The following is a 26,273-nucleotide window of genomic DNA, read 5'->3' on the forward strand; positions in this document are numbered from 1 at the left end:
GTTTGTTTTGTGAGCCATGAGTGGTTTCATTGTGCGTAGCCCACGTCTTCAGAATTTGCCTGAATAGCATCGTTTCCATAACAACCGTCTCCCACTTTATTCCACTGGTAGCATCAGAGTACCTGAGTGTCACACATCCAAAAGGGAAACAAAACATTCATTTTTTACAATGTGTGTGGATTCATTGTAAAAGCTTTATTTAGGGTTACTCTTGATTGACAGGTGATGTTTTCATCCTCCCACACTACTTTGAACTGCGTTACAGATGTTTACATTGGTGGCTGCTGGAACACTGTATCTTGATGGTTGAGAACTGAATGTAGCTTCATGTGGACTCTGTAACATGATGGTGAACTGAATGTAGCTTCATGTTGATTCTGTAACATGATGGTGAACTGAATGTAGCTTCATGTTGATTATGTAACATGATGGTGGAAACTGACTGTAGCTTCATGTTGATTCTGTAACATGATGGTGAACTGAATGTAGCTTCATGTTGATTCTGTAACATGATGGTGAACTGAATGTAGCTTCATGTTGATTCTGTAACATGATGGTGAACTGAATGTAGCTTCATGTTGATTCTGTAACATGATGGTGAACTGAATGTAGCTTCATGTTGATTCTGTAACATGATGGTGAACTGAATGTAGCTTCATGTTGATTATGTAACATGATGGTGGAAACTGACTGTAGCTTCATGTTGATTCTGTAACATGATGGTGAACTGAATGTAGCTTCATGTTGATTCTGTAACATGATGGTGAACTGAATGTAGCTTCATGTGGACTCTGTAACATGATGGTGAACTGAATGTAGCTTCATGTTGATTATGTAACATGATGGTGGAAACTGACTGTAGCTTCATGTTGATTCTGTAACATGATGGTGAACTGAATGTAGCTTCATGTGGACTCTGTAACATGATGGTAAATGGTGTTGTACTTGGTTTTGTTTTCTAATGTAGAAGTTGACCAATAGCTGGAAAGGGGTGAATGGACATAACCAGCTCTATCATTCGTACAAACAAGGAGGCAAATCTCAGGTGTGTGTCTGTTTTTATCTGAGTTTGTCGGTTAATGTCTGTATCTAGATCTGTGTTATTAACCCTTGGTCTCCCTCTCAGAACTGGGACACAGAGCTGCTGCTCCCTGTACAGCAGGTGGTAGTGGTGAAGAGCGAATCGGAGCCCTCGGCCATCAGCTTCATGGGAGCATTACGCATACCAGTCAGTCACCTGAGCTCTCACACCACCCATATCACACACACACACTTATGTATTGATATCTTTGTGGGGACCAAATAATTGATTCCCATCCCAAATCCTTTTTTCCTTCACCCTAAACCCCTAACCCGAAAACTACACCTAACCCTTAACCCTAAAACTACACGTAACCCCTGACCCTAAAACTACACCTTAACCCTAAACCCCTAACCCTAAAACTACACCTAACCCTAAAACTACACGTAACCCCTAACCCTAAAACTACACCTTAACCCTAAACCCCTAACCCTAAAACTACACCTAACCCTAAAACTACACGTAACCCCTAACCCTAAAACTACACCTAAACCTTAACCCTAAACCCCTAAAACTACACCTAAACCCTAACCCTAAAACTACACCTAAACCTTAACCCTAAAACTACACGTAACCCCTGACCCTAAAACTACACCTTAACCCTAAACCCCTAACCCTAAAACTACACCTAACCCTAAAACTACACGTAACCCCTAACCCTAAAACTACACCTTAACCCTAAACCCCTAACCCTAAAACTACACCTAACCCTAAAACTACACGTAACCCCTGACCCTAAAACTACACCTTAACCCTAAACCCCTAACCCTAAAACTACACCTAACCCTAAAACTACACGTAACCCCTGACCCTAAAACTACACCTAACCCTAAAACTACACATAACCCCTAACCCTAAAACTACACCTAACCCTTAACCCTAAACCCCTAAAACTACACCTAAACCCTAACCCTAAAACTACACCTAACCCTTAACCCTAAAACTATACCTAACCTTAAAACTACACCTAACCTTAACCCTCAACCCCTACCCCTAAAACTACACCTAACCCTTAACCCTAAACCTAAAACTACACCTAACCTTAACCCTCAACCCCTACCCCTAAAACTACACCTAAACCCTAACCCTAAAACTACACCTAATCCTAAACCTAACCTCAACCTTAAACCCCTAACCCTAAAACTACACCTAACCTTAACTCTAAACCCCTAACCCTAAACCCTTAACCCTAAAACTACACCTAACCCTTAACCCTAGCACTAACCCTAACTCCTAACACTAAACCTACCCCTAACCCCTCACTCCTTACTCCTCATTCCTAACCCCTACACTAAACCTAAGCCTAACTATAATGTTAAAGTCTAAAATAGCATTTTTACTTGTAGGGAACAGCCACATTTCCCAACATGTCCAGAATTGTCCTTGTTGAACTGTCCTTATGAAGACTTCTGGTCCCCGGAAGGACAGTTCAACAAAAAGACTCCTGAGGGAAGGAAGGCTCATATCTGGAACGGAACGAATGGATCCCGTTTCCTCTCTAGCCATTACCACAAGCCCCATCTTTAAGGTGCCGCCAACCCCGTGTGACACACACACACCAACGCCCAGGCCCTGTTCCCCAAAGCCAGAGTGTCAAACTCATTTCCTGGAGAGCTTGTATCGGGCTGGTTGTTGTTATTTTCTTTCGATTCAAGTCCAATTTAAGACCGACACAACCAGGTTGAGGGGAGTTCCTATCTAATCAATGACCTTTAGTTGATCAAATCAAGTACAAGGGACAGCGGAACCCTGCCGACACTCTGCCCTCCAGAGCTGGATTTTGACACTCTGAAATTCTTTTTGATTGATTTAATAGGTACTGTATAAGGTATCTTTACTTTTACTCAAGTATGACAAATCGAGTCATTTTCCCACCACTGCTACATACCTACACACCAATATCTCTACCTGTACATGATCATTTATCAATCCAGTGTTAATCTGCAATATTGTAATTATTCGCCTACCTCCTCATGCCTTTTGCACACATTGTATATAGACTCCCCTTTTTTTTCTACTGTGTTATTGACTTGTTAATTGTTTACTCCATGTGTAACTCTGTGTTGTTGTCTGTTCACACTGCTATGCTTTATCTTGGCCAGGTCGCAGTTGTAAATGAGAACTTGTTCTCAACTAGCCTACCTGGTTAAATAAAGGTGAAATAAAATAAAAAATAAATAAAATAAGCAACTGGCCCTAAACATAAGCCGAGTACCTTTCTATTCTAGACAACTATATATCTTTTATTTGTTGACAGTCTGCTTCTCTCTCTCTCTCTCCATCCAGGGAGTGATCGAGTTCTCTCTGTGTTTGCTGTTTGCCAAGCTGGTCAGCTACACTTTCCTCTTCTGGTTGCCGCTTTACATCACGAAAGCAGGTATGTAGCAGTGGTGGGAAAATGACTCGATTTGTCATACTTGAGTAAAAGTAAAGATACCTTATACAGAAAAATGACTCAAGTAAAAGTGAAAGTTACCCAGCTAAATACTATTTGAGTAAAAGTCTAAAAGTATCTGGTTTCAAATGTACTTAAGGTCAGTGGTAGAAAAAGTACCCAATTGTCATACCTGAGTAAAAGTACAAGTAAATGCTATATATCAAAGTCCTGATATTAAGCAAACCAGACCGCACGGTTTTCTTATTATTTTTCATTAGGGACAGACAGGGGCACACTCCAACACTCAGACATCATTTACAAACACAGTATTTTATGTTTTGTGAGTCCGCCAGATCAGAGGCAGTAGGGATGACAAGGTGTTATATTGATAGGTGCCATAATTCTGCCCTGATTGATCATTCTAAATGTAATGAGTACTTTTAGTGTATCAGGGAAAATGTATGGAGTAAAAAGTACATTATTTTCTTTAGGAATGTAGTGGAGTAAAAGTAAAAGTTGTCAAAAATATAAATAATAAAGTACAGATACCCCAAAACACTACTTAAGTAGTACTTTTAAAGTATTTTTACTTAACTACTTCACATCACTGGTACGTACATTACACTACGCTCAGTTCACCAACACCCCCTGCTATATCTGTATAGAAACTCTATTTGGGCATTGTGGTAAGAGATGCAAGATATACTAGATGTGTCAGGGCATTCAGTCTTAGTCATCAGACAATTTGACATTAGGTCTTGATGTTCCGTGGTCAGCTCTGCCAGGTAGTTGTTCCCGTGCTCTGCCAGGTAGTTGTTCCCGTGCTCTGACAGGTAGTTGTTCCCGTGCTCTGACAGGTAGTTGTTCCCGTGCTCTGACAGGTAGTTGTTCCCGTGCTCTGACAGGTAGTTGTTCCCGTGCTCTGACAGGTAGTTGTTCCCGTGCTCTGACAGGTAGTTGTTCCCGTGCTCTGACAGGTAGTTGTTCCCGGTGCTCTGACAGGTAGCATTATTAGTATTGTCACTTGTTTTGTTTGCCAGAGGGTGTGTTGAGATAATGTGCTGTCTCTCTGTCTGTCTCAGCTCACCTAGATGCCAAGAAGGCCGGTGAGCTCTCCACTCTGTTTGACGTGGGAGGAATTGTGGGTATGTTCCCTTTTTTTTCAGTGGTTATTTTTTACATCTGTTTTCATGATGTCAAAACGAACCATATAACTGCCTTATGATCCGGATGTTTCTGCTCCTTTGTGTGTGTTTTGTGTCAGAGATTGCTTTTTTTATTTGTCGAGATTATCATTGGAAACTAATAGACGACATTCCTGCATCATTGGAATAGAACTACCTTCAAACCACTCCTATTTTCTTGATTGTTGTGCTCATCACATAGTTTGTCTGTCTGTCTGTATAGGGGGAATCCTGGCTGGGGTCATATCTGATAAGCTGGGAAAGAGGGCCACTACCTGTGCAGTGATGCTGCTGCTGGCTGCTCCTACTGTGAGTCGGTCTGTCTCTCTCTCGGTCTTGCTCTCTGTCTGTCTCCTGCCTCTCTCTCTGCCTCCCCCTGTTGTACAGGACAGGAAGCACAGTTGATCATCTCAATGAATACAAATATGAGCATGCATCATGAACCTTATAGGACATGTACACTGAGTGTCCAAAACATTTAAGAACACCTTCCTAATATTCATTTGCACCCTCCAGTTTTGCCCTCAGAACAGCTTCAATTGGCTGCTAAACATGTGCATGTGACAAATACAATTTGATTTGATTGGTCGGGGCATGGACTCTGCCAAGTGTCGAAAGCGTTCCACAGGGATTCTGGCCCACGTTGACTCCAATGCTTCCCACAGTTATCAAGTTGGCTGGATATCCTTTGGGTGGTGGACCATTCTTGATGCACACAGGAAACTGTTGAGCGTGAAAAACCCAGCAGTGTTGCAGTTCTTGACACTCAAACCGGTGCACCTGACACCTACTACCATACCCTGTTCAATGGCACTTACATCTTTTCTTTCCCGTTCAACCTCTGAATGGCACACACACAAAATCTACACTGAACAAAAATATAAAAAGTAAATTGTTGGGCCCATGTTTCATGAGCTGAAATAAAATATCACAGAAATGTTCAATACGTACAAAAACCTTATTTCTCTCAAATTTTGTGCACGAATTTGTTTACATCCCTGTTTGTGAGCATTTTTCTCTTTTACCAAGATAATCCATCCACCTGACAGGTGTGACATGTCAAGAAGCGGATCAAACACCACGATCATTACACAGGTGCACCTTGTGCTGGGGACAAACGGCCTCTCTAAAATGTGCAGTTTTGTCACACAACACAATGTGCAATTGGCACGCTGACTGCCGGAATGTCCACCAGAGCTGTTGCCAAAGAATTTAATGTTAATTTATCTTCCATAAGCCGCCTCCAACTTTGTTTTAGAGAATTTGGCAGTGCGTCCAACCGGCCTCACAACTGCAGACCACGTGTCACCACGCCAGGCCAGGACCTCCACATCCCGCTTCTTCACTTGTGGGATCGTCTGAGACCAGCCACCCGGACAGCTGATGAAATGGTGGGTTTGCACAAACTGAAGAATTTCTGCACTAACTGTCAGAAACCATCTCAGGGAAGTTCATCTGAGCGCTCGTCGTCCTCACCAGGGTCTTCACCTGACTGCAGTTCAGCGTTGTAACTGACTCCAGTGGGAAAATGCTCACCTTCGATGCTCACTGGAGAGCTTGAGATGTGTGCTCATCACAGATGAATTTCAGTTTCAACTTTACCGGGGAGATGGCACACAGCCTGTATGGCGTCGTGTGGGCAAGCGGTTTGCTGATGTCAACGTTGTGAACAGAGACCCCCATGGTGTGTCAGTGGGGTTATGGTATGGGCAGGCATAAGCTATGGACAACGAACACTATTGCATTTGATCTATGACGATTTGAATGCACAGAAATGCCGTGACGAGATCCCGAGGCCCATTGTCGTGCCATTCATCCTCCTCCATCACCTCATATTTCAGCATGATAATGCACGGCCCCATGTTGCAAGGATCTGTACACAATTCTTGGAAGCTGAAAATGTCCCAGTTCTCCCATTGCCTGCATACTCACCAGACATGTCACCCATTGAGCATGTTTGGGATGCTCTGGATCGACGTGTATGACAGCGTGTTCCAGTTCCCGCCAATATCCAGCTACTTCTCACAGCCATTGAAGAGGAGTGGGACAACATTCCACAGCCACAATCAACAGCCTGATCAACTCTATGTGAAGGAGATGTGTCACGCTGCATGAGGCAAATGATGGTCACACCAGATACTGACTGGTTTTCTGATCCACGCCCCTACCTTAGGTATCTGTGACCAACAGATACATGTCTGTATTTCAGTCATGTGAAATCCATAGATTAGGGCCTAATGAATTTATTTCAAATGACTGATTTCCTTATATGAGCTGTAAAATCGTTAAAATTGTTGCATCCTGCATCTATATTTTTGTTCAGTATATTTCAATTGTCTCAGTTTTTATAAATCGTTCTTCAACCTGTCTCCCCCCTTTATCTACACTGATTTTGAAGTGGATTTAACAAGTGACATCAATAAGGGATCATATCTTTCACCTGGATTCACCTGGTCAGTCTGTCATGGAAAGAGCAAGTGTTCTTAATGTTTTGTCCACTTGTGTACACAGGTGTTCTTAATGTTTTGTGTACACAGGTGTTCTTAATGTTTTGTGTACACAGGTGTTCTTAATGTTTTGTGTACACAGGTGTTCTTAATGTTTTGTGTACACAGGTGTTCTTAATGGTTTGTGTACACAGGTGTTCTTAATGGTTTGTGTACACAGGTGTTCTTAATGTTTTGTGTACACAGGTGTTCTTAATGTTTTGTGTACACAGGTGTTCTTAATGTTTTGTGTACACAGGTGTTCTTAATGTTTTGTGTACACAGGTGTTCTTAATGTTTTGTGTACACAGGTGTTCTTAATGTTTTGTGTACACAGTGTATTTGATAGCTGTTGTTTTTTGTTCTTTGTTTCAGCTTTATGGCTTTTCTATGATCAGTGAGTTTGGACTGGGGCCCACCATCGGTAGGGAGAAATTCTCATATTCTCCAGTTTGTGTTGAGGGACTGACTGAATCCTCTCCTGAGCCCATTGACTTATATAGATATTGGCTGTGCTATTTTGACTGTCAATTATTTACAGGTGAACAGTGTTATGTCACAAGCTTGGTTGGTTTTGACATTCAACCAACAATCAAGTGAATGGTGTTTTGATGTGCCGTGTACCTCCTAGGTATGCTGCTGGTGTGTGGAGGGCTTGTGAATGGACCATATGCCCTTATTACAACAGCAGTGTCTGCTGATCTGGTGAGTGTGTGTGTATTGCGAGTCTGTCTCGCTATCCTTTTACACAGTTTATAATCCTCCCTAGTTTTATCTTCTTAAACTTTTTGAGCGGCCATACTATTTCAGTATTTCCTGTGTGTGGGCCTCTCTCTGACCTCAAATCCTGCCTCTCTCTGACCTCAAGTCCCGCCTCTCTCTGACCTCAAATCCTGCCCTTCTCTGACCTCAAATCCCGCCTCTCTCTGACCTCAAATCCCGCCTCTCTCTGACCTCAAATCCCGCCTCTCTCTGACCTCAAATCCCACCTCTCTCTGACCTCAAATCCCGCCTCTCTCTGACCTCAAATCCCGCCTCTCTCTGTTTGACCTTTTGACTCCAGGGAACACATAAGAGCCTGAAGGGCAACTCCAGAGCCCTTTCTACTGTGACAGCCATCATCGACGGCACAGGATCAGTAGGTTAGTCTCTCGCCCTCTTCTCCTGGTCACCTCCAGCCCCACCAGTAAGATCCTACATGATAAATTAGCTCCACGAGGCGGTAGCTAACGACCACGGGTTGCTTTCGAATTCAGCATAGGACAATCTCTGTGACTTACTAACTGTCCTGGGACGATGTGTTTTCTTCTCAGGTGCAGCGATAGGTCCCCTCCTGGCAGGAGTGTTGTCGTCACGGGGATGGAACCAGGTCTTCTACATGCTGATGGCAGCTGACTTCCTAGCACTGATGGTGTGTGCGCATGCTAATCTTCTAAATAGTTGACCTGAAATGTACATTAATGTGTGTATGGATTTCATGGATTGAGGTTTTAATGTGTGTAGATCTCATAGAATGAGGTTTTAATGTGTGTAGATCTCATAGAATGAGGTTTTAATGTGTGTAGATCTCATAGAATGAGGTTTTAATGTGTGTAGATCTCATAGAATGAGGTTTTAATGTGTGTAGATCTCATAGAATGAGGTTTTAATGTGTGTAGATCTCATAGAATGAGGTTTTAATGTGTGTAGATCTCATAGAATGAGGTTTTAATGTGTGTAGATCTCATAGAATGAGGTTTTAATGTGTGTAGATCTCATAGAATGAGGTTTTAATGTGTGTGGATCTCATAGAATGAGGTTTTAATGTGTGTGATCTCATAGAATGAGGTTTTAATGTGTGTAGATCTCATAGAATGAGGTTTTAATGTGTGTGGATCTCATAGAATGAGGTTTTAATGTGTGTAGATCTCATAGAATGAGGTTTTAATGTGTGTGGATCTCATAGAATGAGGTTTTAATATGTGTAGATCTCATAGAATGAGGTTTTAATGTGTGTGGATCTCATAGAATGAGGTTTTAATGTGTGTGGATCTCATAGAATGAGGTTTTAATGTGTGTGGATCTCATAGAATGAGGTTTTAATGTGTGTAGATCTCATAGAATGAGGTTTTAATGTGTGTGGATCTCATAGAATGAGGTTTTAATGTGTGTAGATCTCATAGAATGAGGTTTTAATGTGTGTGGATCTCATAGAATGAGGTTTTAATATGTGTGGATCTCATAGAATGAGGTTTTAATATGTGTAGATCTCATAGAATGAGGTTTTAATGTGTGTGGATCTCATAGAATGAGGTTTTAATGTGTGTGGATCTCATAGAATGAGGTTTTAATGTGTGTGGATCTCATAGAATGAGGTTTTAATGTGTGTAGATCTCATAGAATGAGGTTTTAATGTGTGTAGATCTCATAGAATGAGGTTTTAATGTGTGTAGATCTCATAGAATGAGGTTTTAATGTGTGTAGATCTCATAGAATGAGGTTTTAATGTGTGTAGATCTCAGAATGAGGTTTTAATGTGTGTGGATCTCAGAATGAGGTTTTAATGTGTGTGGATGTGCTTTCTCTGTAGCTGTTGCTGCGGCTGGTGACAAAGGAGCTGACCTCTGCCAACGTGGTTAAACCTCGTTCTGGCAGCACCACAGTAGAGTAAGTGACTGCTCTCTGTTCGGTGTATATTCTACTTATTGTATTAGGGTGGTATCCAGGCTTGATAATCATGATTGAAGCCACTGTTGGTGGTATGATCGTAGAACATAGATCATCAAGACATGCTAACCTCCTCTGTTATTGGTCAAAGTGAGAGGTTAGCATGTCTTTGGGGTATGATATTTGACCTTCTGCGACTTTCTCAATCATCATTATTCACGATTCATTCAGGATTTTCTGTAACCATGGTAGCATCCACATTACAGTAGAAATGTTAAGAAACGTATTATATTCTTATTTATATTAAAAAGTAACTCCGAAATGACACATTATTTACCATTTTAATTTCTATTGGGCACAAAATAATCTGAAACGCAACTAAAACTAATTGCAAATGCATCCAACAAGTTTGTAGCCGCAAGCTTGATGGAGTCGCAAGCTTGATGGAGTCGCAAGCTTGATGGAGTCGCACGCTTGATGGAGTCACTGCGCTCTAGGAATACCGGACCAAATACTACTTTTTTTATAAGACTCTTTAGAGGTGTCAATTTTGACGTGTAACTTTTTTGAGAGAAGACAAAATGTATTACTTGTTAAACAAAATCTCTTTCTTTGAGCAATTGTACAGTGGCAAGTATGTGAATCCTTTTGGAATTACCTGGATTTCTGCATAAATGTCACTTAAAATTTGACGAAGTCACAACAATAGACAAACACAGTGTGCTTAAACTAATAACACATAAATTATTGTATTTTTCTTGTCTATATTGAATACATCATTAAAACATTCACAGTGTAGGTTGGGAAAAGTATGTGAACCCCTAGGCTAATGACTTTTCCAAAAGCAAATTGGAGTCAGCTAAACTGGAGTCCAATCAATGAGATGAGATTGGAGATGTTCGTTAGAGCTGCCTTGCCCTATAAAAAAAAACATTTACAAAATTTGTGTTTGCTATTCACAAAATGCATTGCCTGATGTGAACCATGCCTCGATTTAAGATTTGTTGACTTGAATAAAGCTGTAAAGGGTTACACAACTATCTCTAAAAGCCTTGATGTTCATCAGTCCATGGTAAGACAAATTGTCTATAAATAGAGAGTTTATAGACAAGTTCAGCACTGTTGCTACTCTCCCTAGAAGTGGCAGTCCTGCAAAAATGACTACAACAGCGCAGAATACTCAATGAGATTAAGAAGAATCCTAGAGTGTCAACTAAAGATTTACAGAAATCTCTGGAACATGCTAACATCTCTGTTGACGAGTCTACAATACGTAAAACACTAAACAAGAATGTTGTTCATGGGAGGACACCATGGAAGAAGCCACTGCTGTCCAAAAAAACATTGCTGCATGTCTGACGTTTGCAAAAAAGCACCTGGATGTTCCACAGCGCTACTGGCAAAATATTCTGTGGACAGATGAATCTAAAGTTGTGTTGTTGTTTGGAAGGAACACAACACTATGTGTGGAGGAAAAAAGGCACAGCCACACCAAAATCAAAACCTCATCCCAACTGTAAAGAATGGTGGAGGGAGCATCAAGGTTTGGGGCTGCCTCTGGGCCTGGACCGCTTGCGATCATCGACAGAAAAATGAATTCCCAAGTTTATCAAGGCATTTTGCAGGAGAATGTAAGGCTATCTGTCCTCCAATCGAAGCTCAACAGAAGTTAGGTGATGCATCACCTAACTTCTGTTCACCTAACTTCGGTTGTTGTCCTGTTGCATCACCTAACGTCTGTGGAGCTTCAATTGGACAGAAGTAAATCCACAACAAAATGGCGTGATCAGAAGAAAATATGCCTTCTGGAGTGGCCCAGTCAGTCCTGACCTCAACCCGATTGAGATGCTGTGGCAAGACCTCGAGAGCGGTTCACACCAGACATCCCAAGAATATTGTGGAACTGAAACAGTTTTGTAAAGAGAAATGGTCCAAAATTCCTCCTGACCGTTGTGCAGGTCTGATCAGCAACTACAGAAAACTTTGGTTTGAGGTTATTGCTGCCAATGGAGGGTCAACCTGTTATTAAATCCAAGGGTTCACATACTTTGTCCGACCTGCACTGTGAATGTTTACACCGTGTGTTCAATGAAGACATGAAAAATTATAATTGGTTGTGTGTTATTAGTTTAAACAGACTGTGTTTGTCTATTGTTGCGACTTAGATGAAGACCAGATCAAATCTGATACCAATTTATGCAGAAATCCAGGTAATTCTAAAGGGTTCACATACTTTTTCTTCCCACTGTATTACTATAAAATAATATAATTATCAAAATGTTTTGAGCATACAATATAGCTCTATTTTTATTGTATACAGTCGTTTTTGCTCATCTTTATCAAGGGTGTCAATAATTTCGGAAACCCCACTGTATGTCACAGAAATACTGAAATCAGTCAGATGAACTTGTGGATACCATTTATATGTCTGTGTGTATTATGACGGAAGTAAGGTGGTTTCGCTAGTCAATGCTAATTAGCGTTAGTACGATGATTGGAACATTCAAGGTTATTATAGTACTCAAAAACTGAAACTAAAATTGGAGAAACTATTTAGTAAACTGAAATAAAATAAAAACTTTTGAAAAGCTAAAACTATTATATTTCACCGTGAAACAAACTAAAAATACATTGTTTAATTGTAGTTTTTTTTTTTCGTTCTAAAATCAAATCGGGTTTTCAACCTTTTTTTCCTAATGGGGTTTGTGAGCTTTTGAATCTGGCGGGTAAATGCTGACAGTAGATGGCGATCTTTCAAATAGGCCTGGCTTGTGCATCACTGTCACTAGCTAACAGGGACAAAATCTGAGGGAGGTCGCGGACCATAGCTGTGAACAATGGCGGCAGCAAACCCAGCACCAGCAGTGGCCGATCGCAAAAGGCAAAGCACAAAAGATGGCAGCGTGTGTAGAACAGTGGGTTAACAAGGCAGTTCTTATGCCGTAATTGAAAATAAGAATTTGTTCTTAACTGACTTGCCTGGTTAAATAAAGGTAAAAAAAAAAAAAAAAAGTGGGAACACCCAACCAATTTTCAAGTTCATCTGAACAGCACCCACAAAGAATTTCAGGATAAAGATGAGGTGAGACGGGCATTTTTTTATTACATTTATTTAGTTTTGGGAATTCGGTCAGGATTCAACTCCTAGTATCATATGAACACACATAAGACATGGAAAATTAGTTGAATTGCATGAATTTAGCATTAACAAACAAGACTGGTGTGGACAGTTGGGGTCGCGTGGGTCGGGGGTTTGTTACTATGCCGATAAATGACAATATCCATCTGGAACTTTGCCACCAAGGAAATGTGTGTAACCAAACCATCTCAAAAAGTACTGGAGTACCCCTGCTATAGGCCTACAACACATACTGTCCCTAACACTAAAACGGAAACTAAATCATATAAAGACTAAATAATAAATGCTTTTATCAAACTGAAATGGAACAGGTAAATCAAGTCTGAAAACTAACTGAAACTAAACTGAATTTCAAATAGAAATAAAAACGAATAAAAATCACAAAACTATAAGGCACGCTACAGGTACGTTAGCGTATGCATGAGAAGGTGTTATCCCACGAGTTCATCTGGCTAAGTAGATAAACTGCTTAATTGCCAGAATCTTACATGCTTTTTATTAGAAAATGTTTTAACAAATTCCAAATGGAAATCCATATCAAATTATCTACTATCCCACCAAATTCCTAGGTATCCTTATTGAGGAAAAAGATCGTATTTTAAATTCTCTCCGATAAAATTGCAAAAGCTTCTGGTGTCATGGGACGAGTTCAACATCTCATCCCAAGAAAATATTTGTTTTTATCTGTAGCCTAATACACCTTAATCTATTATCTCAGATTGCAATATAGTCTGGGCCACTACTTATAAAAACAACCTCAATTTTTTTATTTTACTATGCAAGTCAGTTAAGATCAAATTCTTATTTTCAATGACGGCCTAGGAACAGTGGGTTAACTGCCTGTTCAGGGGCAGAACGACAGATTTTGTACCTTGTCAGCTCGGGGATTTGAACTTGCAACCTTTCGGTTACTAGTCCAACGCTCTAACCACTAGGCTACCCTGCCGCAATAACATCTTCCTTCTCCAAAATTGTTTTGTGAGGATAGCAACTCACTCAGACAGTCGTGCCAGTTCCTCGCCTTTTAAATCCTCAATATTAATGTCAACCATCTTCAAGTGTGTCTGTTTTTGTATTCCAAATCAAAATGAATCTTCTCCGTTTCTTTCCAAACACTATTCAAATTCAATATTAAGGTTCCTCATTATTCTACAAGAACTGCCAGCGATCTCCACATCCATTTTTTCCGTACAAGATTGACCTAATCTTCCATCGTATCTGTTTTTTTGGAACAGTCTCCCGGACCACCCAATGATGTATATAAACCCTGGATTGCTGGTGCTTAGTATTGGCTATTTGAATCCACCAGTCGGCCATATTGGTGCTCCACAGTAGGAGCAGTCTTCCATGTGAACGCATGGCATTGTACAGTATTTCAATTAAATGTTTCAAGGACAAAATTACAAGGATTTAAGTATTGTTTTTGCTGTAGTGGGGACAATAACGCTAGTAATCTCAAAGAATTAAACTTTAAGAAATGTTTTTTTTAATAGATTTTTTTATATTTAGCTTTCGCTCACATAATATAATTTAAAAGTGTGCATTATGGTGTATGTAATAGATGTTTTTACAATGGTGGGGGAATATCAAGATTGAGGAACAGTGGTTTCAAAACAGCACCCACTGTTCGTCATCTAGTGTGTTGTGTGTGTGTGTGTGTGTGTGTGTGTGTGTGTGTATATATGTGTGTGTGTTATTGGAACCACCTCATGCACTGCAACACCTTTCAATTCCTTCAAATACAAAATGAAGGAATATCTACTAGACATTCCATACAATGACTCATCCCAATAACCTCTGCCATATATCCATAATAATTATACTGATTCGTGATTTTGACTGGCTGAGAAAAGCTGCATGCCTGTCTGTCCCGATCCCTACAAGTTCATTACTATGGCACAGCTGGAGATCGAATTTCAATATTGAAACAATGTTGCAAATGTCAGAGAGAGGGAGAGAGAGAAAGCAAGGTTTATACAAATCTCCACTATTGTAAACCAATTGCTAGTCTAAAAGAAATGGGAGATAATGTCTCGATACTTTTTATAGTGGAGCTCAAGTTTATTAATTGCCTGGCTGGGCTGATGAGACAGTGGATTGCACAGTGAAATGGAACAGAGTAAATAGCCATTTCAGCATCATAGATTTAGCTCGTGGTAACTTGTGGAATAGACACTGGGCTGGAATGTGTTTTTAACCAATAATCCTCCAGGGTGAGACCCCACCCTTTGTATAAATCCCATTATTAACTGAGTGGTTCGAGCTTGAAAGCTGATTGGCTGACGGCTATAGTACATCAGACCATATACCACGGGTTATGACAAATCATTTATTTTTACTGTTCTAATTACGTTGGTAACCAGTTTATAGTAGCAATAAGGCACCTCTGAGTTTGTGATATATGGCCAATATACCACGGCTAAGGGCTGTATCAAGGGATTCCGCATTGCGTCGTGCCTAAGAACAGGCCTTAACCGTGATATGTTGGCCATATACCACACCCCCTCGTGCCTTATTATTAAATAACCTTCTGCCTATCTTTGTCCCGTAATAATAATAATTGTTATTATTTAATTTGAACCTCCTTTATTTTATTTTTATCTGGTTCATCATGTTTTCATTTATTCTTTCTGTAAATCTATTTGTTTCTTATATCAGGATACTTTTTGGATTTTGTTCTATAAACATTTGAAAGTGAGAAGTGCCTTAACGAGCATCTCTTGTTTTTTTTTTACCTCATGCAAATAAATAAATCATAGTCCCTGATCGAAGTCTGTTTTTCTGTTTCTCTCTTGTAGGATGAAAGAGCACTGAGCACTTTGCACTAACTCCAGACAGAGGAGTGAACAGACTGTCCCTCAGCACAGACACACACGCTGCATCTTATGCCACTAACCTGTACCTCCGTCCAGTATCTGAACTGAGCTAGTATGAAGCAGAACCTCCTTAGAACCGAAAATGAAAGCCGATTGAAGATTCGGTAACAAGATAATAAGCAACCAACCAAGCCATCCAAAGTTCCTCTGAGCACGTACCACTATAACTTTTGTTTTACTTGTTCTACAGCACACTGGGCCTTGCTGTCAGGTCTGCCTTATGGAACCAAAGATTGTGTGGAAATGCATTATAATTTATATGAAATATATTATTATTTTTTAAAAGTTGCCATTATATTATTCTGTTCTGTGGTGTATTTTCTCTGTAAATGAAGTATATGCAGGTACTGCTATTTTGTATTTGTATATGATCAACAAATTATGTTTATTATGTTTGGTGACTTCAATCCTATGAATGTAACATTTTGTGTTAGAGTTGGTATGTAGAATTTCACACTCAAACTGATGAGGAGGATCAATAATTTCTGAATAAGCTTTTCTTTAGGCAGTGCAATGTTGAAAATGTTAGTGATGATGTTTTATGTAGATGTAGAAAATATCAAATACCATCATCCCAAACCTTAAATTATCATATAAAAGTGAGTTAATTTATTCTGCCTCTACAATGTGAACATTTTGAATGTGTTCCTTTTGACTAATGCCTGCTAACTCAAGTCCCTTTTATAGTGTAAATAGCACAACATGCCAAATGAGTGAAGAAATGTTGGTGATAATCATCTTTTATAAAAAAAAAATATATATATATATTCTTAACTTTCATGATGTCACATGCAGAGGCTGTGGTCAATTCCAATTCACTTCCTGTGTTAAACAGGAAGTGGAATAGACCCCATCCAACAACATGTCCATTTTATTTATGTGGAGATGGAGCACATCGTGGAGGAAGATAAAACGTTCATCTAAGTTCTTCAGTGGTAGTACTTGAAATACTGTGTGCCTTTTGTTGTTTGTCAGGCAGTTGCTTCGTTCAGTGACGTATGTGTGAGCCTTACTTGATTACTATAGCTACATGGTCTTGGTGACAATTGTAGATTTGTAATGACCTCTTGGTAAATAAATAAAAATGATGGCATGTCTGTATTACCAAATTCTCTGGAAGCCTCTATAACCAAAGCAAAATATCTCAATCTTGGTTTTGAAGCATAATGTTGAGTTGTTTTGTCAACCAAGCTAAAGGTGTTCCAGTCAGGGTGAAGAGTGGTCTGAAGTCTCTAGCTGTCTCAGCTGAGGTTGGCAGATGTCAACAAAAAACTGTACACTTTTGACAACTAGTCCTCCACTGAATTGACATTATCTCTCTCTCCTCTCGCAGGACAAATCACATGATTTATTATTTTCTGAAACGGTCCTGTAATAAACAATAACAGTCCTTATTAACAAATCAGTCATAACTGGTGGTTAGCTGCTCATGTTGTGCCTAAATAAACCAGAAGGTAATTATTCAGGATTATATGGCTAAATTCAATTAGTGTTTATTGAAGGTATAATTAGTATATTGTGTTGATCTTCGATGACTCATCTGACATGCATCACAAAACATCTGAGCTGACTCCAGTCTGCAAAACTGGATATGTTATCGAGTGAATCTCACAGGCGGGTGCCCACGCAAGAAACTAAATTAAATTTAAAACTTCCCTTTTCACAGTGCTTTCTCCTGGCTTTGGTTATCTCTCCTTTTTTAAATTCCTTGACAAATAAATACAGTTTATATAGACGATTTTAATAGCCATACTCAGGGTAGAATTTCGCCTGTGTTTTTAAAAGTTGAATGGACGTAGCAGATCGACTGCGTTCTGGGGTTTGAGTGGGCGACCTGCAGGCAAACCTGTACCAGCCGCGCCTGCTTCCTTCAGCAGACCCAGTAACTATGGCGATGAGAGCGAAAAAACGCACTGGGCACACATGCCAGTTCAACGTCTAGTTTTGACTTAGGCCTACATGTGGTTGAGTTGTCAACTAACGTGAATTCAACGTGAAATCAATCAAACATTTCACCCTGTCATTGGATTTAGGTTAAAAGTACTTTTTTTAAATACGAAATTCTCTTAAATTGATGACTGCTAAACCAATCGGTTTTCCACATTGATTCAACGTCATCACATGGCATTGTTTGGTTTAAATGACATGGAAACAACGTTGATTCAAGCAGTTTTGGCTCAGAGGGAAACTACAATTCCTGCTCTCCAGTGTATGTGCGATTGTTGAGGGAGGCTGAGGGGGAGAAGAAAGGGAGTTTATGAGATGAGACATAGCTAGGTAAGTGGCGGAGAGAGATAGAGAGATGATGTTGAAACGCTAATTTAATTTCCCCATTCAGAGACGCACCGACTGCTCTCTGGTGGGTGGGTTCCAGCTCGACCACCGACGGAGCGGTAGCCTATAACCCACATTCCGAGTCCCCGACCGAGGCGAGACAGGCTAGAGGGGAGGAAAGAGAGAGATGGGATCAGCCTCGTCGGTGTACCGAGTAATCTACCTGGACGTCGATGGCAGAATTCAGAAGGTAAACTGTCAATCAACCATTTTATATCGTGTCACACTGTTTCATCATCAACTACACCCTTTCATGTACCTTGCAAGAGGTCCAATATTGCATGAGAGAAATTAGGAAGAAAGGTGCAATGATAGTTTTGCTTTATATAGGATAACCTCAGTTATCATACTATTAATAACAACAATTCAATGAAACTATTCGCACATGTTGATGCATATCGAAAAACAGAATTTTCAGAAAATCCGGTACATTGGACACATTCACAGTAATCTCTAGCCTCTTATGGTGAGTTCTCATAGTTCAGAGCTCTAGTCCGAGTTTGACTGTGTTACATTGTATTTTTGTCATTAGGTCTGGTTGGTTTCACGTTGCCAAGTGTCAAACGAACAAAAATTGCTAAACTAAACCACGTGTCTATGCAAGTAATTTGTTTCTTGGACAAATAGGCCTGTGCTCACATTAAGTCAATGTATGACTATCTCGAAGCATCACTTCATTTAAACTTTCGATTTGGTCTTCCAACAACATGCGGGAGAAAACTGCGCAATAGCCGCTCTAAATGCGACGTGAATAGTCTATATTCAGTAGTCTATCCCTGATATAGCTCTCCCCTAATCTGTATCGGATGCGCTCATCTATGCGCTGGCAACTCACATAATGTTTTAGAGATGTCAAATTATGACGATGAGTGCATCATGTTGTTGAACGACCAAAGTTAAATAATATATTGGGATACACAAGTGACACTTCATGATAATCATAAATGGATTTAACGTGAGCATATTTGTCCAGTAAACAAATTACTTGCATGAACAAGCGGTTTCGTTTTGGAATGTTATACTGAACAAAAATATAAATAAAATAAATATAAATATAAACGCAGCATGTAAAGTGTTGGTTTCATGTTGTGAAATAAAATATCACAGACATTTTCCATATGCAAAAAAAGGTTATTTCTCTAAAATGTTGTGCACAAATTTGCTTACATAAATGTTACAAACAATAAAAGGTCACTGAAATGTGCAGTTTTTCAAACATTACAATGCCACAAATGTCTCAAGTTTTGAGGGCGCGTGCAATTGGCATGCTGACTCCAAGAATGTCCACCAGAGCTGTTGCCAGAGAATTGAATGTTAATTTCTCTACCATAAGCCCCCTCCAATGTCATTTTAGTGAATTTGGCATTATGTAGAACCGGCTCACAATCGTAAACCTCGTGTAACCATTCCAGCCCAGGACCTCCACATCTGGCTTCTTCACCTGCGGCATTGTCTGAGACCAGCCACCCGGACAGCTGATTAATCTGTGGGTGTGCACAACGGAAATATTTATTCACAAACTGTCAGAAACGGTCTCAGGGAAGATCATATGCGTGCTTGTCGTCCTCAAACGGGTTCTTAACCTGACTGCAGTTCAGCGTTGTAACTAACTTCAGTGGACAAATATTCACCTTCAATGGCAACTGGAGCGCTGGAGCAGTGTGCTCATCACAGATAAATCTCAGTTACGAGATCCTGAGGCCCATTGTCGTGCCGTTCATCTGCCACCATCGCATCATGTTTCAGCATGATGTGAAACATGATGCGGCCCCATGTCGCAAGGATCTGTACACAATTCCTGGAAGCTGTAAATGTCCCAGTTCTTCCATGGCCTGAATACTCATCAGACATGTCACCCATTGAGCATGTTTGGGATGCTAAGGATCGATGTGTACGACAGCGTGTTCCAGTTCCTGCCAATATCCAGCAACTTTGCACGGCCATTAAAGAGGAGTGGGACAACATTCCACAGGCCAAAATCAACAACCTGATCAACTCTATGCAAAGGAGATGTGTCACGCTGCATGAGGCAAATGGTGATTCATACTATCACTCAAAACTGTGTGAAAACGCCCTTACACTCTCTCTCTCTCAATTTCATTTTAATTTAAGGACTTTATTGGCATGGGAGACATATGTGTACATTGCCAAAGCATGTGAAATAGATAATAAACAATAAAACATGTACTGTAAACATTACACAAACTGTCTCTTTCTGTTGCTTCTTCAGCAAATCACGTTTTGAAACATTGCACTATGTTTATGAACCTGCGTGGAATGGCAAAATACTTGTAGATGTAGAGTAACATTTTGGTGACAGCATGATCATTTAAGTGGGCAAAAATAACAGTCTTTGAGCTGTGGTTGCTTAGAGGGAGGGATTACAGTTTGAAGGATAACTCCATTTTTTGTTTGTTTTTTTAACCTTTATTTAACTAGGCAAGTCAGTTAAGAACAAATTCTTATTTTCAATGACGGCCTAGGAACAGTGGGTTAACTGCCTGTTCAGGGGCAGAACGACAGATTTGTACCTTGTCAGCTCCTGGATTCGAACTTGCAACCTTTCGCTTACTAGTCCAACGCTCTAACCACTAGGCTACCCTGCCGCCTCTACACTCTAACCACTAGGCTACCCTGCCGCCTCTACACTCTAACCACTAGGCTACCCTGCCGTTGAGGATTAACATGAGAGGACCAGCTTTTTACTGGGTCTACTTTGCTGGACCATTGTATAGTTCTAGATAAGTTCTGGAATAGATCTGGGACAGTTCTGGAATAGATCTGGGACAGTTCTGGAATAGATTTGGGACAGTTCTGGGACAGTTCTGGAATAGATTTGGGACAGTTCTGGAAACGTACTGCAACTGTCTATGTAGACTGCCTCTACCATACCAGCCCATCTTCTGTCGTTTTAAAACACATGTAGTTTACATCTCTTTATTATACCCGCCATGCTGGATTCTAGGCATCGATTGTTCCGGTTTCTTACTCGAGCAAAACCTCAGCAAATCTTAACTTGAGATACATCTAAAACCTTTGATTAAATCGCTTGGAATACTTGCTATATGACATGCATGCATCTAATATTAGGATTTGGCACAAAGACCCATTTTGATAATGTGGTCACAAACTCCCTAATCGCATCCAGTCTGTATCTGTTGTACTCCATGTGAACTACCCTCCACAAACACAGCCGGTATAGTGGGTGTAGACCCCGTCCAGAGGTCTGTTTACACTTAGGCCTACACCCAGTGGAATAGAGGAGACTGAGGACCAGGACCATAAAGAAGCCATATAAACACATTTTATGACGCTCCAATGGCTCTTTGCATTTATTGCAGTTCGTGTCACTTTTTCTACAGTTTTTCTATAGTTCTCTCTTTGATGTTTCTCTGTGAGCTTGTTTGGCCAGTTGTTATAGGATATGCTGTGGTGCATAGGCTAGTAGTCTGTGAATCCACATCTGTGAGCTCATAGAGAGAGATTCATTTATTTCTGTGTTTAAGCTGTTGTTCTCTTTCTGATGCTGATCTGTTTGTTCATTTGTCATTGGTCAGTTATGGCACCTTGTCTCTTTCTCTCTCCCGCTGTCATTTTCTCTCCCTCTCTCTTTCTCTCTCCCGCTGTCATTCTCTCTCTTTCTCTCCCTCTTTCTCTCTCCCGCTGTCATTCTCTCTCTTTCTCTCCCTCTTTCTCTCTCCTGCTGTCTTTCTCTCTCACTCTCCCTCTCTCTCTCTCCTGCTGTCTTTCTCTCCCTCTCTCTTTCTCTCTCCTGATATAATTTACTCTCCTGATATAATTTTCTCTCCCTTTCTCTCTCTCTCCCTCTTTCTTTCTCTCTCTCTCTCTTTCTCTCACCCTCTTTCTCTCTCTCCCTCTCTCTCCCTCTCTCTTTCTCTCTCCTGATGTCATTTTCTCTCCCTCTCGCTTTTGCTTGTCTATGTGACGCTTCATTTTCTCATACTGTTACTGGTATAAATCTCTCACACCCACATTCTCTCTCTCCTTTCCTTCATCTCTCTCTCCTTTATTTCTCTCCCTCCTTCCTCCCTCCTTTCTCCCTCCCTCCTTTCTCTCTCCCTCTTTTTTTTCTCTCTCTCTCTCTCTCTCTCCTTTGTCTCTCTCTCCTTTCCTAAGGCTAGCTTTTTCAAACAGAAATTGCTTCCTGTAGCACTAATTCCAAAAAGTTTTGGGACACTGTGAAGTCCATGGAGAATAAAAACACCTCCTCCCAGCTGCCCACTGCACCGAGGATAGGAAACACTGTCTCCACCAATAAATCTACGATAATTGATAATATCAATAAGCATTTTTCTACGGCTGGCCATGCTTTCCACCTGGCTACCCCTAGCCCGGCCAACATCACAGCCCCACCTGCAGCAGCTTGCCCCCTCCCCCTCCCACTTCTCCTTCACCATAATCCAGGCAGCAGATGTTCTGAAAGAGCTACAGCACCGTACCTTCTCCACTATGCAAAATCTGGTTTTCGAGTCGGTCATGGGTGCACCTCAGCCACACTCCAAGGTCCTAAATTATATCATAACCGCCATTGATAAAAGGCAGTACTGTGCAGCCGTCTTCATTGACCTAGCTAAGGCTTTTTACCCTGCAGACTCAACAGCCTTGGTTTCTCAAATGACTGCCTTGCCTGGTTCACCAACTACTTCTCAGATAGGGTTCAGTGTGTCAAATCGGAGGGCCTGTTCTCCGGACCTCTGGCAGTCTATATGGGGGTGCCACAGGGTTCAATTCTCGGGCCGACTCTTTTCTCTGTGTACATCAATGATGTCGCTCATGCTGCTGGTGATTCTCTGATCCACCTCTACCCAGACGACACCATTCTGTATACATCTGGCCCTTGTTTGGACACTGTGCTAACAAACCTCCAAACGAGCTTCAATGCCATACAACACTCCTTCCAACTGCTTTTAAATACTAGTAAAACTAAATGCATGCTCTTCAACCGATTGCTGCCCTCACCCTCCCGCCCGACCAGCATCACTACTCTGGAAAGTTCTGACCTAGAATATGTGGATAACTACAAATACCTAGGTGTCTGGTTAGACTGTAAACTCTCCTTCCAGACTTACATTAAGCATCTCCAATCCAAAATGAAATCTATAATCGGCTTCCTATTTTGCAACAAAGCATCCTTCACTCATGCTGCCAAACATACCCTCATGAAACTGACTATCCAACCGCTCCTTGACTTCGGCAATGTCATTTACAAAAAAAACTGGATGTAGTCTATCGCAGTGCGATCCGTTTTGTCACCAAAGCCAGATAAAGTCATGCCTTATGTCAGCTCACTGGTCACGATAACAACACCCACTTGTAGCACGCGCTCCATCAGGTATATCTCACTGGTCATCCCCAAAGTCAACACTCCATTTGGCCGCCTTTCCTTCCAGTTTTCTGCTGATAATGACTGGAACGAATTGCAAAAATCCCTGAAGCTGGAGTCTTATCTCCCTCTAGCTTTAAGCATCAGCTGTCAGAGCAGGTAACTGATCACTGTACCTGTACACAGCCATTCTGTAAATAGCCACACCCAACTACCTCATCCCCATATTATTACTTACCCTCTTACTCTTTTGCACCCCAGTATCTCTATCTGCACATCATCATCTGCACATCTATCACTCCAGTGTTAATCTGCTAAATTGTAATTATTTCGCCTCTATGGCCCATGTATTGCCTACCTCCATACTCTAATATATTTGCACACACTGTACATGGATTTTTCAATTTATTTATTATAATATTTTTTTCTATTGTGTTATTGACTGTACGTTTGTTAGTGTAACTCTGTGTTGTTTTTGTCTCACTGCTTTGCTTTATCTTGGCCAGGTCGCAGTTGAAAATGAGATCTTGTTCTCAACTGGCCTACCTGGTTAAATAAAATCTCTCTCTCACTCTCTCGTCAAGCCACCAGCAGTAGTCAGCCTCCTCACTAGTCCATCCACCAGCTTCTTACTGTCTCGCTTTTTCAATTCTCTTCCTCATTTCTCTTCCCATTCAGTTTGCATTTTATGACTAGGTCATAAATATTGAGCCGGCTTATTCTAGGCGAGACCCAGATGGAGATACGGGAGGCAGATGGTTTGAGTCTTGATATTTATTAACTTCTTACGGTTGCAGGGGCAGTATTGAGTATCTTGGATGAAAGGTGCCCAGAGGTGCCCAGAGTAAACGGCCTGCTCCTCAGTCTCTGTTGCTAATATATGCATAGTATTATTAGTATTGGGTAGAAAACACTCTGAAGTTTCTAAAACTGTTTGAATGATGTCTGTGAGTATAACATACCTCATATGGCAGGCAAAAACCTGAGGAGAAATCCAAACAGGAAGTGAGAAATCTGAGGTTGGTATATTTTCAACCCAGGCCCTATTGAATTCACATTGGGATATGAATGAAGTTGCACTTCCTAGGGCTTCCACTAGATGTCAACCGTCTTTAGAAACTTGAATGAGTTTGTGGGACTGAATAAGAGCTGAATGAGTCAGGTTACTGGCAGAGAGCCATTTCCTGGTCATGGGTATTCCACATGATATCGTCCTGCGTTCCGTTGCTCCTCTAGACACAAAGGAATTCTCTGGTTGAAACTTTATTGAAGATTTATGAAAAAAACACCATAATGATTGATTCTGTACTTAGTTTGAAATGTTTCTTCGACCTGTAATATAACTTTTTGAAGTTTTTGTCCGAAGTAATGCACGAGAGTTTGGATATGTATACCAAACGTGCTAACAAAAGTAGCTACTTGGACATAAATAACGGACATTATCGAACAAATCAAGCATTTATATTGTACCTGGGATTGCATTCTGATGAAGCTCATCAAAGGTAAGGGAATATTTATCATGTAATTTCTGGTTTCTGTTGACTCCAACATGGATGCTAATTTGATTATTTTTCTGAGCGCCGTCTCAGATTATTGCATGCATTACTTTTTCCGTAAAGTTTTTTTGAAATCTGACACAGCGGTTGCATTAAGGAGAGGTATATCTCTAATTCCATGTGTATAACTTGTATTATCACCTACATGTATGATGAGTATTTCTGTTGAATCGATGTGGCTATGTAAAATCACTGGATGTTTTTGGAACTAGTGAACGTAACGCGCCAATGTAAACTCAGATTTTTTTATATAAATATGAACTTTATCAAACAAAACATACATGTATTGTGTGACATGAAGTCCTATGAGTGTCATCTGATGAAGATCATCAAAGGTTAGTGATTCATTTTATCTCTATATGTGCTTTTTGTGACTCCTATCTTTGTCTGGAAAAATGGCTGTTTATTCTGTGGCTTGGTGGTGACCTAACATAATCGTTTGTGGTGCTTTCGCTGTATAACATATTTGAAATCGACACTGTGATGGGATTAACAACAAGATTACCTTTAAAACTGTATAAGATACATGTATGTTTGAGTAATTTTAATTATGAGATTTCTGTTGTTTTGAATTTGGCGCCCTGCACTTTCACTGGCTGTTGTCATGTCATCCCGTTGACGGGATTGCAGACATATCAAACAATCCAAAAGGGGTATGCAAGAGAATGGTCATGGACAGGCAACCAGATCAGAGTCCAGGAGGTACAGAGTGGCAGGCTCGAGGTCAGGGCAGGCAGAATGGTCATGCAGGCAGGTACGGAGTCCAAAAAACTGGCAAGGGTCAAAAACCGGGAGGACTGGCAAAAGAGAATAGAAGCAGGAGTACAGAAAATCTGCTGGTTGACTTGAAAAACATACAAGACAAACTGGTGCCTCTTTGCTTTCAAACTCAGTGCCTCTTTGCTTGACGTCATGGGAAAATCAAAAGATATAAGCCAAGACCTCAGAAAAGAAATGTAGACTTCCACAAGTCTGGTTCATCCTTGAAAGCAATTTCCAAATGCCTAAAGGTAACAAGTTCATCTGTACAAAGAACAGTACGCAAGTATAAACACCATGGGACCACGCAGCCATCACACCACTCAGGAAGGAGACGCGTTCTGTCTCCTAGAGATGAACGTACTTTGGTGCGAAAAGTGCAAATCAATCCCAAAACAACAGCAAAGGACCTTGTGAAGATGCTGGAGGAAACCGGTACAAAAGTATCTATATCCACAGTAAAAACGAGTCCTTTAGCGACATTACCTGAA

The 26,273-nt window shown here is 40.7% G+C and overlaps 2 protein-coding genes across 3 annotated transcripts in view; both read left to right on the forward strand.

The window, feature by feature from the left end:
• Positions 1 to 16,890, forward strand: part of LOC135518929 (glucose-6-phosphate exchanger SLC37A1-like) — a 29,929-nt gene extending 13,039 nt beyond the window's left edge. The window contains exons 10-20 of the mRNA XM_064943889.1: positions 968 to 1,045; positions 1,127 to 1,228; positions 3,368 to 3,458; positions 4,541 to 4,603; positions 4,866 to 4,951; positions 7,504 to 7,552; positions 7,760 to 7,833; positions 8,192 to 8,270; positions 8,442 to 8,539; positions 9,698 to 9,774; positions 15,712 to 16,890. Coding sequence (XP_064799961.1) covers positions 968 to 1,045; positions 1,127 to 1,228; positions 3,368 to 3,458; positions 4,541 to 4,603; positions 4,866 to 4,951; positions 7,504 to 7,552; positions 7,760 to 7,833; positions 8,192 to 8,270; positions 8,442 to 8,539; positions 9,698 to 9,774; positions 15,712 to 15,727 — 813 coding nt within the window. The 3' untranslated portion in view covers positions 15,728 to 16,890. The remainder of the gene's footprint in view (positions 1 to 967; positions 1,046 to 1,126; positions 1,229 to 3,367; positions 3,459 to 4,540; positions 4,604 to 4,865; positions 4,952 to 7,503; positions 7,553 to 7,759; positions 7,834 to 8,191; positions 8,271 to 8,441; positions 8,540 to 9,697; positions 9,775 to 15,711) is intronic.
• Positions 16,891 to 18,226: 1,336 nt separating this feature from the next.
• The window catches only part of LOC135518932 (high affinity cGMP-specific 3',5'-cyclic phosphodiesterase 9A-like), a 62,281-nt gene continuing 54,234 nt past the window's right edge, over positions 18,227 to 26,273 (forward strand). Inside the window, exon 1 of one of the 2 annotated variants that reach the window (XM_064943898.1) lies at positions 18,227 to 18,313. In XM_064943898.1, the coding sequence (XP_064799970.1) occupies positions 18,297 to 18,313 (17 nt within the window). In that variant the 5' untranslated portion in view covers positions 18,227 to 18,296. The remainder of the gene's footprint in view (positions 18,314 to 26,273) is intronic. The other variant, XM_064943899.1, reaches the window with a different exon arrangement.

The sequence above is a fragment of the Oncorhynchus masou genome, chromosome 29, assembly GCF_036934945.1.
Source record: "Oncorhynchus masou masou isolate Uvic2021 chromosome 29, UVic_Omas_1.1, whole genome shotgun sequence".
Classification (NCBI taxonomy): domain Eukaryota; kingdom Metazoa; phylum Chordata; class Actinopteri; order Salmoniformes; family Salmonidae; genus Oncorhynchus; species Oncorhynchus masou.